This window comes from Delphinapterus leucas, chromosome 1 (assembly GCF_059928025.1).
Source record: "Delphinapterus leucas isolate spDelLeu-1000000601 "Yukka" chromosome 1, BTC_Dleu_Yukka2, whole genome shotgun sequence".
NCBI classification, from domain to species: Eukaryota; Metazoa; Chordata; class Mammalia; order Artiodactyla; family Monodontidae; genus Delphinapterus; species Delphinapterus leucas.
The window spans coordinates 190,567,415-190,582,588 of record NC_143129.1 but is presented as its reverse complement, the minus strand read 5'-3'; the positions used below and the strand labels follow the sequence as shown (position 1 = coordinate 190,582,588).

At 36.0% G+C, this 15,174-nt stretch overlaps 1 protein-coding gene and 1 long non-coding RNA gene across 2 annotated transcripts in view; both read right to left on the bottom strand.

Moving 5' to 3' along the window:
* LOC149750852 (protein TASOR 2-like) overlaps positions 1-5,855 on the bottom strand; it is a 31,901-nt gene extending 26,046 nt beyond the window's left edge. The window contains exons 1-3 of the mRNA XM_089902613.1: positions 3,899-5,855; positions 1,967-2,400; positions 25-125 (exon numbers count right to left, since the gene is read on the bottom strand). Of these exons, the coding sequence (XP_089758739.1) occupies positions 25-125; positions 1,967-2,019 (154 nt within the window). The 5' untranslated portion in view covers positions 2,020-2,400; positions 3,899-5,855. The remainder of the gene's footprint in view (positions 1-24; positions 126-1,966; positions 2,401-3,898) is intronic.
* A 19-nt stretch (positions 5,856-5,874) lies between these two features.
* Positions 5,875-13,658, bottom strand: LOC149750851 (uncharacterized). The gene is made up of 3 exons (XR_016390905.1): positions 12,885-13,658; positions 8,156-11,480; positions 5,875-7,074 (listed from the first exon to the last, which is right to left on the bottom strand). It is a non-coding gene; the product is annotated as an uncharacterized LOC149750851 (long non-coding RNA).
* Positions 13,659-15,174: the final 1,516 nt, after the last annotated feature.

The window sequence follows — 15,174 nt, the reverse complement described above, 5'->3', positions numbered from 1 at the left end:
GTGTACCATGACATCTGAACAGACCTTTGTGCTCCACGTAATTCTGTTTTCTAAAAGCAGCTTCTGGTAGTCTGTTTTTCAAAGACGACACTTTCATTACATACTTAAAGTCTAGTTCGTGTGGTCTAAGAAACAAAATAACAATATCATGTAATGTAATAAGCACTGAAACTACAGCTTCATAAGTTTTGGTCTTCTAATATAAAGCAAACAAAAATATTATAACCACAAAAAATTCTTAAATCTATAAACGCCAGATCAAATAATGTACATATTCATAAATATTATAGATTTTTGAGTATGTGACCTCATAAACCATGGTCTGCAAATGCGTTCCCATTTTCTGAATGCATGCATTTCTGTTATAACCAAAATATCCAGACATGTGGAAGAATTATGCATATTGGAACGAGAATCTTCTAGAAATTACACTACGTAAGAACTTTTGATAATATGGGACTGCCGACCATGCAGTGCCACAGGATGAACCGCAGCCAGACTTGCATCATTTCCCCTGACTACCTTTTCCTTCTCTAAAACTCATTTTTAAATACTTGCAGACTTACAGATGCCTCCTTTCCCCCCAAATACTTCTTAATGTGTACCCTTAAGAAAAATATTTCCTTATATAACCACAAAACAATTAGCAAAAATCAACAAATTAACAATGATACAGGACAATTTTTTAACCTACAGACCTCATTCAAATGTTGCCAACTGTCTCACTAAGGTCCCTTGTAACAAAAGAAGGTACTTTTTTCTGGTTCAGGATCCAATCCAGGATGCCACATTGCATTTACGTATGTCTCTTTAGTCTCCTTCAGTCTGCAACAATCTCTGAGTCTTTATCTTCAGTGACCTTGATATTTTTGAATAATATAGACCATTTATTTTGCAGAATGTCCCTCAATCTGGGCATGTCTAACCTTTCTTCCTGATTAGATTGGCAGGAGCACCACAGACTGATATCGTGTTATTCTCTGTGCATCATATCAGGAAGCACATGATGTTTATTCCTCTCCTGGTGACATTAACTTAACCACTTAGTTAAGATGGTCTCTGTAGCTTCTTCCATTGTAAAGTCTTTATTTTTTCCTTTGCGAGATATGTAAATACCATCAAACTTTCACCTACTACATCAAGCCTCCACTGATTATTATGATGTTGCCAAAATGTGATTTCCAAATTCCATCGCTCTTTCTATACCTATTAGTTGCACTCTACAGTGAGAAAGAACTTTCCCTTCTCTCCCATTTATTTATTCACAGAATCCTTAATTTATTCTATGGGCTATAAATTCCCTCTCTCTTCTTAAAAAAGGCCAGTAGAAAGTAAATGATTTCTAATAGCACACCAGTTTTCATTTTATTTTTCAATTAAAGCATGTCTAACTTTCAACAGTTTTGGGTGCAAACTAAGAATAGATTAAACAAAAAGATATCACAAGATGCCCTTCACAGTTCTCTCTGCAGAAGCAAGTACTGTAATTCATCATAATGTAAATACATGTAAAGGCTACTCTAATACTAGTCTAGGAAAATCGTGTGAAAATTAAAAAGCTAGATACTGCAAACCTTATAAAGATTCTAATAGAATTCAGTGGCTAGAATCTGTTGCATCTGTTATCTAGGCAAGTCCAAGTTGTTTCTTGGGGAAAGTCAAACTTCTAGCATCAAGTAAATTAATTTAGCCTGAGAGATCATTTTCCCATAAATGGATTAAGATACTAAAATATAAAAAGTGATTTGTCAAAGATTATAAAACTAACTTATTTCAAGGCAACGGTCAGATTTATATCTGAATTTAGGTCTCCTGTGTCATGGCCCTGTGCTCTATACATCTCCCCAGGAGTAATCTAAAACCAAGTACGGTTGCTGTATTTCACACCAGTGCCAACAAGCAAGACCTCAAAATGAGAATCAAAAAATTATACAAGCATCAGTAAAGGCACTTATTCAATACTTACAGTTGTTTTGGAACCAATGTGCCGTAAGAGGACCAAAGAGTTATATCACACATCAGACAGCCTTGAATAATTAATTTCCCTTTCCATGGATAGATGAGAACTGTGAGAAATGAGGGTAAGAAAGAAACTGATTATTTTATTTATGAACAAAACATTTACTTAAAGAAACAGCTAAAAGAACCAATTAAATAACTTCTTACCATCTTCTTTGAGTTCAAGTCTAGGGGGAAAAAAAAAGAAGCATATTTTATAAGAGCAAAGGAAAGAAATCCAGTAAAACCAAGTATGTACATAATTACTTACTTGCTTTTATGATTATGAGCTGGTGCTGCCATCTTTTTAGGTTCCCTGTACTGAAAAGCTACAATCACATAAGGACAGATCTGTCTGGGTCGCTCAATAACAGTGCTGCCTGAAAGTTCATAGAGGTAATACTGAAAGAAGCAAAATAAGTATTATCAGGGTAATACTACAGAATTCCACGTGCATCAAGTTTATTTCAACCCTACCCAACCCCAAAATTTAACTCCTTAGATTTAGAAATGATTTATTCCCAGGTGACTATACCTGATTCAGTTCAAAGGTGCGAAACTGACTTGTCTTGTGAGAAAACTTGTTAGTACTTACAGCCACGTGGCAATCATAGCCAGAAGATGGGCTGGTATAGTTAGTTGTATAATTCTCAGACACAAACTTGACTCTTCCCTAGAATGAAAATATTAAGACTAATCAAATGTTTTCAAATAGCAATAATCTGACTCTAGGATTTATTTAAAAGTAGCCTAATAAAGAACATATACACATGTTTGCTGTCAAGGTCCCGCCTCTTCATCAACAGGACCACCAAAGGCAATACTAAGAAGACAAATAATATAAATGGTACTTCAGTGAGCAATCAAAACCTGTATTCTCTCCCCATCAAACAGCTTATGATGTTGGGCAGGGCTGGCTTCTAAGCAGTAAAGTAAGGAAGACTGAGAGCACATAGGCAAAAACTAAACAGCAGTATCCACCAGACAGGGTGGGATATGGGGGCACGAAACCAATGGCGAGGCACAATCTGACATAAGCAAAAAATGTTTGTTACCTGAGCTGACAGGCACGTTGTCTGCGGCAGAACTACAGCACTTATCACAGAGCAGGAGAGGGAAGAGTAAGGGAGGGAAGCAGTGACTATGAGCCAATGCAATGCTACTTTCCCTCCAGTTCTTGGGGACAAGTTTTGGAATATGAAGAGTTCACACTCTTAAAAAAATCAGTAGTGTTAGGTTTATGACCAAAGAACTTAAGATAGTAGGAAAGCTAAAACAAAAGCAAAACCAAAACGAGACCACAGAATATGTCCTCAAAAAGCCCCCCAACCTCTAAAATTAGAGTTTTCCTACTATTTGAGTGAAAATTCTAATTGCGTGATTCATTTATACTGGACTATTTAAGGGCATTTAAAATTTTCTGAGATCATCAGTTGCAGGTGCCCCATGAAACTGTGAACAAGGTCTCAATGTTTTAGGGGTTAAAAAAATATATATAAAGGTTTCTCATTTTGACAACTTAAATCAATGAATGTTGCTTTCTAAATTCATCTCTGATAACTGAAATCACACTGCTTTATAAGCAGCTACTCGTTTTCTGTTATTTACTATTTAAAAAGTGCCATTGTGGGACAGGGTGAGAGGAAAGCTTTTCACTGAATACCTGTTGTATTATTTTGAAGCTTTTTTAAAAAAAACATATTCATAGATCATCTATAAAATGAATTTAAAAAAAGCTTTGTCCGTAAAGGAAAGCAAAAAGCAGTTATTTTCTCTGACTTTAGATAGCTGTCTTTGGCAAGGACTATGTGTAGCAAATGATCTGCAAAGAACATTATCACAGACTGATAATCTTTCATTTTTAAAAGAAAAATTACATAGAAGCACATTTAGTCTTTACCTTAATTAGATTAAAAATTACAACATAACCAGACTTCCCATGATACCAAGGTCTTGCATGAAGATAGTCTGAGTATTTGGAAATGTATACACCTATAAAAGTATAAAAATAGATTAATTTACACTTTAAAAAGATTATTTACACATGGGTTACCTTTAACTGAACAAGACAACACAAAAGACAAATAAATGCTAACATTAAAAAACTATTTTGAAACTGCTTACCTTTTAAAAACTATTTGAGATATTCTAAAGGTATGGAAACATTAGAGCTAAGATACAACACATCTGTTCGACAACCAATTTTCTATTTGGGTATGGTAAGTGAAAAGGGATAAGAGTATCACATGTTTGGAAAAGTCTTCGTGAGTCTGTTTTTTCTCCATGCAATCATTCAGTGAAAAGGCCTATAGTAATCTGATTCTCAAGTTATTTTTTGCAAAACATCTCAGTAAGTACTCATATTTAAGAATGTGTGCTGAGGTCTACTACACTGCAGCTGTGTGCCAGGCAGCAGTGCCACAAAGGGAAATACAACGAGGTCCTGCCTTCAAGCAGCTTATTCTGCTGGGCTGTGAATTCCAGGGAGGCGGGGGTTATATGTGTTTTGTTCACCACTGTAGCCACATCACAGCCCACTGCAGCTTAATAGAGAAGTGAGTCTCAAGAGGGGAGAGACTCCTTTAAGTTACGACAGGAGAAGAGGATCCCCACCCGGCAGCAGCAGTGAGAATAAGGAGGAAAGGACACATTTCAGAGATATTCCTGAAGTATCTCTTTTGAAACATAAAAGACAATGGTGAGGACATGGATATAGCAGACAGAGCAATAAACTTGTGGCCAGGAGATTGGGTTCCAGTTCCAGGTTTTTCACTTACTGCTAATAATAACCATGTGACTGAGGAGTATGTCACTTAAGCGGGCAAGGTGGGCATGAGTATAGATACATAAATCACAGGGTTCTCAGGAAGATTTAAAAAGATCCATAAACTTTTAAAACTATAATACACTACAGTAATATAAAGGATTACTTTCATACACAGAACTATCCATTTCTATTTGAGCCCAAAACTATAGAACACACACAGGCAGTAGTGCTATTTTATTATTACCCCCAGTACATGTGATGAAGAAGATTGTGTATTTATAGGAGCAATCCAGCCTCTATCTACTCCACCACCCTGCTGAAGCCAGCCTCTCAAACATCAACAATAAACTCATGTGACTGCAGTAAAGCGCAAAAATGGCCTTAATTTTTAGAGATGTAAGCTGAGGTGTTTGCTTGTAATTCACTTTCACAATTTTCAGAAAAAAAAAAACTTTTTTAAACAAATGAAGAGAATAATGCAAAACATTATCTGTTAAACGTAGGTGATAGGTATATTATACTATGCTCTCTACTTTTTCTATGTTAGCATTTTTCATAATGAAAAGAAGGGGGGGTTAAAAAGAGTAGGGGAGAAGGAAAAAAAGGTTTTAGGTAAACTGTTACTGGGGTTATGAACTTATCCCCTTTCATGTCCTTTAGAAGAGCTGAATATAAGTTTAAAAAAACATTTGTTTTACACAGAGTTACCATATGAGCCAGCAATTCCACTCCTAGGTATAAACCCAACAGAAATGAAAAAACATGTCCACATAAAGACCTGGACAAGAACGTACATAGTACCATTTTTTTATAATAGCCAAAAAGTAGAAACAACCAAATGTCCATCAAGTGCTGAATGGATAAAGAAAATGCGGTACAGTGGAATATTATTCAGTCAAAAAAGGAATGAAGTATATGCTACAACATGGATGAATCTCAAAAACACTAAGCTAAGTAAAAAAGTTAGTCACAAAAGGTCATATACGATCCCATCTACATGGAATGTCTGGAATAGGCCAATCCATAGGGGCAAAAAGTAGAGTACTGGTTGCTTAGGCTGGTGGGAGTGGGGAGTGACTGATGAAAATGGTCTAAAATTGACTGTGCTGATGGCTGCATATTCATTTTAGTGAATATGCTAAAAAAAAATTGTATACTTTAAACAGGTGAAACGAATGGTATGTGAATGTTATCTCAATAAAGTTGTTATTTAAAAGAAATGGTCAGCAGGAATGTAGCCATGGAGCCCAGTAATCCTTCTCAGTGCTGATCTCCAACTTCTGTAGCATCTGACACTGCTAACACCCCTCCTTACAGCCTTCTGTTCTCTGTGAAACTCCACCTCCTGATTCTTCATCCCCTGGACTGCTCTCAACTCCCTCTTCCTAGCCTTGCCCCGTGGCCCCATCCCTTGCTCCCATAACCACCTGAAAGTTCTGCTCTTGCCATCTTTGCTGCCCCATGTAACAATGTTTTTGGCTTCAGCTAACACCCACCCGCTGCCACCTTGAACCCCAACCTCCAGTTCTAATCCCTTTTCCAACTATTTTTACCACCAGCAGGACAGCTTTCAGAAACACTTATGACCACCTCATTATTTCTCAAATTTAGCTCACTGAAGTAGTAGTGTTCATTTAGGTGTAAGCTCCAAGCTAAGCACTTGACACAGTCTCATGTAATCCTCACAGCAAATCTAGATGGTAGTTTCATCTATTTTACAGATGAGGAAAGTGAAGCTTAAAGAAATTAGTGCTAATCCACATTCTTGACAGTAAGATTACCTTTCTCTTTTAACTCAACAGCTTCCCTACAATTTCCTCTCCTCCGTGTCTCTCTTCTACTGACAATATCAGTGCAGTGTAAGTTACCTTACATTTGATTCTTTGTTACTCCTCACATTCCACAGTTGCCAAGGTGCGTCAGTTCCCTCTATTATGTGTTCCTACTGCCATTATGATAATTCAGAAGAAATCCTCACTAGCCCCAGATGACTGCACTAAACTCTTGGCACTGAAAGATACCTTCAGTACCTTTTCTAGTCCAACCATCCTTTTAAAAAAGATAACTCCTATTAGAAAACCTTAAGTCTTAGACTCAAAGCTCATTTATATGTTTAAAGGTCTGCTTCCAAAGATCACTATTTATCATCAATGAAACTAGCATTTAACATAGGTATCTTATGTAACTAACTAAACCCCACTTCACCTTGTAAAAGAGATTCCTTTTCCTTACAGACGTACCTTTCCCTGGGTCACCCAGAGTGCTGATAGCACTGCTGCCAACACAGAGTCCACGCTGACATGCCAACTCTGCCTTAAACAAAAGATCGTACTTTGCTTATCATATCGTTCTTGGGAGGGTCCATGAAATAACTCTATAATCTATATACAGACTTTCAATACAGAATCTGTACGTTGTATGCATTCATGGCACAAAGCAAGCTTACGTAAGGCAATTGTGTTTTAGTTAATATTAACAGTTCAAACTTTTTCGTGAAATTTTATTATTTCTGTTAACAAAAATGTCACCGGCAAAACCAAATTAAACAAGCTCACAGATAAGTCCTCTCCTGAAGATTTCTTTTTCAATTACAGCTTGGGAATCACTAAATTTGAAAATGTCTCCTCCGCAAATGCTTTTTTTTTTTAGTATGAATCCATAACATATCTTATTTGGAAGTTAAACAAACTCTCTAGTATTACTATATAATCCATAAGTTATATGGTAATGTTAATTATTCTTTAGCAAATCTATCCCTGTTCTTTAAAAATCATGACCTCAACCGAAATACTACCTTGGAATTACTTTAAGTTGGATTATAGATCTCTAGCATTGCTGAACTGTATCTAGAAGCCACACACATCTCTGGAGACATACCTGCACACAGTAGTCTCCTTCTCCACAATTTAGGTACAACCAACAATATGGATGTTCAATTTTCAAAATAAGGCATGAAACAATTCCAAGTAACTAGAATGCTGAACGTGTTCATCTTGTCCCCAAAATCATGTAATTTAAACTTGAAAAACCTCCACAAGAAATAGAAAATATCTATCTAAACAATGATCGAGAATAGAAAATATCCATTCACTCCATTAAAAGTCATTATTAATACTTAAGGAATCTGTATTAATCAAAATCTCACCACGAGCTTACAAATGTATTCAAGATAAAACTAAAGAAAACCTATGGAAAGTTGTAGAAATCCAATCTCTTTCATGACAAGCTTTCACTGTCATTTACATTGCCACCAAACTAACAAAAAAGACTGATGAACTGGTAATCTTACAAACTTTATAGACCTAAAATACCAATATTTAACTTTAATGATATAATTAATTTTGTACATTAACATCACAAAATTACTTTTCTACGATCGAATTCCCTTACCTGATTTTCAGTTTCAAACAGAAGAAACCCGTAAGTTTCTTGAAGTTCTTCGTGAGTACAGTTACTTGCTTTTTTTTCTTGGTAAAGAGTTTTGTACCGTATAAGGAGAGAATAATCAAATGTTATAAACATGTTATTTTGCCTTGAAAATTAACTTTTAAAAATGCATCATCTGAATTCCTCCTGCTAAAAGACTAATGAAATTTATTATTTTTCTATTCCCTAGAATATATTATAATGACCTTTCAAGTGACTATTTCCAAGGATCTTTTATTTCAGCTGAAATGGGATAGCTAAAAAGAACTAGGCTTATATATCAAAAATAATGGGTCTCTTTCTTTAAAACTAAAATAAAGCAGACACAGTGTGTACCAAGCACCTCACCTCATTTAAGAAAATGTCATTTTTCACCAGTCACTTGACTGTACTGAAAACCATGCTCAGATGCAGAGTCCAAGTAAGAAGTATGGAGAATTGAAACTGCCCTCTGGAAGAGAGAGTCTGAACTCAAGGACACTGTCTCAAAAACTGCAAAACACAAACAAAAATAATGCAACTGTTTAAGATAACCAAAGGATGGGGAAAAGTGGCACACTAAATATCACTGAATACTGATACAGGAAATATATCATCTATGATAATAGGAAATAATCATCTATTTCCTTCCTGTATAATTAAGACATTTACAATGTGTTTTGGCTACCATATCTGGACTATCTTAAAAGATCTCACATGTGAAAATAACCTAAATGGATTACAACTGAGGGTGAATGACTTTTAATGCAAGAATAAATCCCTTTTGGTTTCAAGCTGGGCGCTGTAGCCACACTGGGTAAAAGCAGATGCAACTGTAGTGTCAAGTTGGTGGTCAGCAACTGCTTAGACCAATGCTTCTCATTCTTAAATTTTTTTAAACCTAAGCCACATTTTGATAAACTTACCCTTCCTGTCTTCTCACCAAATCCCCAAGGAAGTCTGTTAGGTTCCTTGGAAGGAGCCTACTACTGCACACTCAGCAAACACATTAGAAATCATGTTTCTTTGGGGCTTCCTCACCAGCCTGTACATGTCTATTAAAATTTACTTCTTATGGGCTGTATTATAAAATCATCATTTTACAAAAATAAAACTTTATTACTTTTCTTGAAAGTGCTTTCTTCAAACCATACCCATGTGTTATCCCAAAGATGCTGGTATACCCCTCCCATGAGAGGCATGCTTCCTAATTGAGAACTACTGACTCAATCCAGTAATTCTCTCGATTGAGCCCTTGTGTCTTTTGATTTTACCAGTCCTCACTTAGCAAGAACTGAGCCTAATGAGTTCTCATAACATTGAACTATTTGATTTGTTTACTCCTTTCTATTTACATCCTCTCTATTCTCTTTAACAAGGTTGGGGGGGCGGATACACACTGATTATTTGTAAATAATAGAGAGAATAATTTATGTAAGACTGGAAGTTTGGGCCTTACAGTATAAATAAGTACATTAATCTGGCTTCCTACTTATACCAGGACTCTGCCAATTACACTAGAGTTCAAAAGTTAAAGAAAACATAAGCTTTTTAATTAAAATTAATTTATGAACAACAGATTAAAAAACCCTAGACTATTACAGAAATCAAAACAAACATTTCAGTAAAATTCATTTGGACTAAACTGTCCTAATGCTTCAATTCCCAAGGTAATTTAAAAATGATTTTGATAATAATACTTCATCGTATCAAAAATAAAAGATTATAAATAGCACGGAAAGAAAGAAAAGAGGATGAAACACTTAAGACTATTCTGAAGTTGGCACATCTGATCTATATCGATTGTATCTGACTTTTATTTTTCCTCAGTTTCACCTTCTCTCTTTCAATATCGGTATACCAGTGCTGTGAAAAATATGGATATTCTAAAGAGATTCAAACAGCAAAACACCAGTGATAACAATTTAAAAATTATGGCTTTCTTTAGCTACTTCCTCAAAACAAACTGGGAAGCCTATGCACTTGCAAACTCCTTTTACAAATAATCTGTACAGCTAGCTCAAATGCAAATCAGGATTCCTTTAAAAATTATAATTTTGGAAACCTAGTATTTAAATTTTTTAAAAGGCAATATAATATTTAAAGAATCTAATTATACTATGAGGCTCAATATTTGTGAAAGATGTTGCTTACAAGTGAAAGAAATAAAAGTTGTCATAGCTTTGGAAATGACCAATCTATGATTATCAACTTCCCTAAATTCTGCAAGATGTTAATAGATTATAAGTTTCACAAGTACTGAATACTACATATATCCCCAATTTTGAGCGTCAACGCACAATAATAAACTGAAAACTGTGAGAAATAATGCAATTTAAAAGACCCCATCTAATACAATGTGGGGAGTACTGCTCCCAATAAAGCTAGGACTAATGGTAATGATTTAAAATAAACAAGGAGGAACAAGTAAGAAATGACTTATTTTGTACTTTTATACTGTAACTTCTAAAACCATTTATTTATGGTTAAAAATGCTTCCTTTTTATGTCAGCACTCTCCAAATAGCCATATGTTAGAAAAGTAATAATTTTACAGTTGGCAGAAGGAAAAGCATATCAAAAGAGAAGTTAATGGAAAACCACAGTGAACCCTGAATCTTTCATGACTTCATAATAAATGACCTCAATTATACTCTCAAGAAAGCACAAGTTTCCTGCTCTATAATTAAGGACATAATGAGAATTTTACTGATAAATCATTTGACGTTGTCTCTTCCCACACAATGCGCTTTCATTTAACCGCCTAAAACAAGCGTACAAAACGAGGAGCATTAAATAAATGGATAGTTTCATTTTTTGCTGAGCAATGCACATGCTCTAGTTTAACATTCAAGATGATCAGAATATTAAGAGAAAGAAGAGGGGGCTATTCCACAAAGAAATCTAAAGCAACATCTAAGAAGGTAACTTGAAAAGTACCTGTCTGTAAAGCATAAAGAGTGTCCCTTACGGTTTAAGTGATCAACAAAGAGCACATGGAAAAAACTGAAGTTGAATCAAAATGGCTCTGAAAACTGAGTTAATATTCCTTCCTGTAGCACCTGGCTTCGGGCACGTTTCTCTGCCATTTGTGGATTGGATCTTAAAAGTCAGGTCAAGCTTGGGTTTCCCTGGTGGCACAGTGGTTGAGAGTCCGCCTGCCGATGCAGGGGACACGGGTTCGTGTCCCGGTCCGGGAAGATCCCACATGCCGCGGAGCGGCTGGGCCCGTGAGCCATGGCCGCTGAGCCTGTGCGTCCGGAGCCTGTGCTCCGCAATGGGAGAGGCCACAACAGTGAGAGGCCTGCGTACTGCAAAAAAAAAAAAAAAAAAAAAAAAAAAAGTTAGGTCAAGCTTGACACAACAAGTTGGATTCTGCTCAAAGCGCCCTGCATCAATGTCCCCCATCTCAAAATCCATGACAGGGATACTGAGTGTCTGATTTCGGGACACTTTTTTCTCTCTTTATAACTTCTAATAAGAGAGATAAAAAAATTATAAACCAGCTTCTGATGCTATACCACAGGTATCTATTTTCCATTCTATAAGCATCTGGTCTGAAAGCAAATAATGAGATGAACAAACGTCAACAACTTAGGTGTCACAGTAATCTAACAGAATCTAGCCACTTCTCCATCTCCCCCAGACTTACATGACCACAACTCCTGTTTGTGAACTAAGCAATAGCACTTATCAAAGACAGAAACACTAAGAACCCAACAATATGTGCCATTAAAGGCCCTTATTAGTAGAAGGCAACCTACACCTTTTAATACTCTCCATGCCTATATACTGTATCTCCTCTAAGTAGGTCATTTGACAGTTGTTGAAGGAACAGCCCATTCTTTAATCACCTAATCCTAAAATGTACTACCCTTACCTTTAAGATATCAAAGGACTGCCAGTTTAAGATATATACAGCTTTTTTAGAACACAATTTGGCAGAAAGTAACAAAAACTTAAATGGGCATACCAAATAACCATTCCATTTCTGGGAATCTATTCCTCAGAAATATTAGCATAAGTGCAGGGGTTATATGTCCAAGGGTGTTCCATGCACCAACACCTATAACAGCAAAAACACTGGAGACAGCCTAAATTGCCATCAATAGGGAAACACCTTGCACTCACTAAATAAAAACAAAGTAAATCTGTATATACTGACGTACAAAGATATCTATTGTATACTACTGAGTGAATAATATGTATTATCTGTCATTTTGGTAAAAAAAAAAAAAACCATAAAAAATTATGTGTTTGGAAGTATACAGAAAAAGATGTAGAAAAGATGGGAAATCCAACCGTTAACAGTATATACACCAATGGTGATTGGGGAGTGGACAAAAAGGAGAACTTATACTTTTGCCTTATATATATCACTACAATTTAGATTTTTCTTACATAAGCATGTATTACTTCTACTATTTAAAATATCTCAATTTAAAATCAAGTAAAATAAATCATAATTTCAAAGAAATACAGATAGAGGAGTGTGACAATTTCTCTTGAACACACACACCTTTTCTGATGCAATTTGCAAACTTAATCACCTATCAATTTTGGACTAATAATTATAAGAAATCTGTAGCTACTGGAAGTTAGAATTTTTAAAAAAGTCCTTTCATTTTACATGATCTAAATTAAAATCTAAAAAACTGTACTGTGCAGCTTTGGATTCATTAGTAATAGCTTATAGCATTTAGTTTAATACCCACTCTTCTCTGATATGAACCTTGTCTCGGTCTTCTCTCACAGGGAATGGAGCTGGGAGGGTGGTCTTAATTCATTTGCACCAAAGTATACCCCCGGACTTCTTGACATAGTCCTGTTCTCTGCTAATGTCATAAATGCTAAAATGAAAAAAGAAAAAATTAAATCATAAAGTGAATAGTTCTCTTTCAGGCATATCTACTATATAAATAAATGTTTACTGAGCATCTAGTTTGCATTAGGTACAATTTTGTAATGTTTCCCTTCTTTGTCAAGTCTCCAGAGCTAAAGGCTAAATTTGCTGTATAAGAAGTAGTAACACACATAAATTGAAGTGGTTTTCCCCCAATTCTTTAATTTCTAAAGAAAATTTTCTTCGCAGAGATAAACAGGAATCAATTTTGCCTCATTGAAAAAAACCTTTCAAAATGCACAGATTATAGAACCACACCCATGTTCTACTGGCTGGAAATAATAAAATCAAATAGAACACAAATAAAACCTCTCCCCACCCCTAAATAAGTAATATTTGATTCACCCTTCATTAAACAAAACTATTAGTGATGACTATTATGTGCCTAGTACTATGCTATACCCTGCATTTTATCAAGACAAACGAGAAAAAGTCTCTATGATGAAAGTGTCCCGGTGGCCTGGAGATCTTAGAATGCGCTCACAAAATACTCCTAGAGTGAGTGTGTGACCTTTGGAAAGCAAGGGCTGTATCTCCTGGTGACAGTGGTCTCAAAGAGGAAAGCAGAGCTGGAAGTAAAGACCCTCCCAAACCAGATTACACTTGCAACTTAGAAAAGGAGTAGCAACAAAGGCACCATATTTTTAAAAACAATCCTCAGCTTCAGGAGCAGAGGAGGGAACCCTTAAGCCTGAAAACTGCTCTGTTGCATCCGTACACTGGGCTCAAACACATCTTCAGAGCTAGAATAAGATGAAGGCAGGGAGAGGGCATCTTTTCCTTTGTCCTCGGTGAGAAAGCTTTCCCAGAATTCTCTCTGCAGGCACCCCATTCTCAACTCATTGGCCAGAACTGAGTCACACGTTTATTCCTAAAACAATCACTAACCAAAGAGAGTGGAATTACCATAATGAGCTTAGAGTAACTAAGAGTCACACAGCCCCCCACTCTCACCCGCCCAAGCTGCTCCTGAAGCATGGGATCACCCCAAAAGCTAGACAAAATTGTGGTTTGGGGGAAGGGAAGAAAAAGGGAGGTGATTACTGGGAAGGCAGTCAACAACATTATCACACTAAGGTCTCAACAAGTTAGTGGTAGGTCTGCACTAGAATCCTGGTCTCCTGAATCCCAATTTAATTCTCCCCTCTTGACATAATGAACGATATAATCAATATTGCTACTTTTTCTAAAGAATCTTAAATATATTCACACAGTTCTACCTCAAATCCTTTTTGAAAAAAGGTGTACTATTATAAAACTATACATGCTATTTTTTGTAAAGTATACTGAATTTCTCAAATAATGAACTGCTTGCAGTTCCTCATGTGTATCGTGTTTCCACCTCTGCATTTGCTATTTCTATTGCCCTGAAAATGTATACACTAGTGCCCTTTTTTGGCTTATCATTTGAATACTTACTTAGATTTCAGGTATCAGTACCTCTCTGAAACCTTTCATGACATATCCCATCTCAATGACACTGGCTGTTGGTATCACTGGCTACCCACTGTATCATGTTCCAGATTCTCCCACATATCTATAGTACTGATTTCGTTATAGATTTTTCTTCCTGCCACTGGATTAGATGAAAAACTTTCTTGACTGGACCTTTATTTTCTAAATACTTTCTCACTCTTTTTGTCTAATTGTTGTGGCTATTCTATTTTTTAGGAGAGTTCTTCAGCTTTATTATCTAATCCTTTCTTGCTTCCTGAATAATTTCTCTCCCTTTTTTAAAAAAAGAATCTCTTCTTTTACGTAAGTTGTAGTTTCTCTTTTCTTTTTAAAGATACCACAGTTTACAGATACTTCTATTTCTATTCCACCCATATTCCTGCCCTGAGAAGTACTTGGTACCTCTAAATCCTGAGCCTTTTCCAGATTCTGTGGAGGGAATCGGCTTGCTTCTCTTGTTGGCTTACCTCTCTTCAGCCTTCAGCATTCTCTAATCCACTAAATCATTTAGTAATTGACCACCTTCTTTTGTAGTTTCCCAAATGCTGATTTCATTTATCTTCTCCTTTCTCACTCTCTTGATCTTTGTGGATTTATATCTTTACTCTGTCACTATAATCTTAGTGGAATTTCCAGAGGAGTGTACA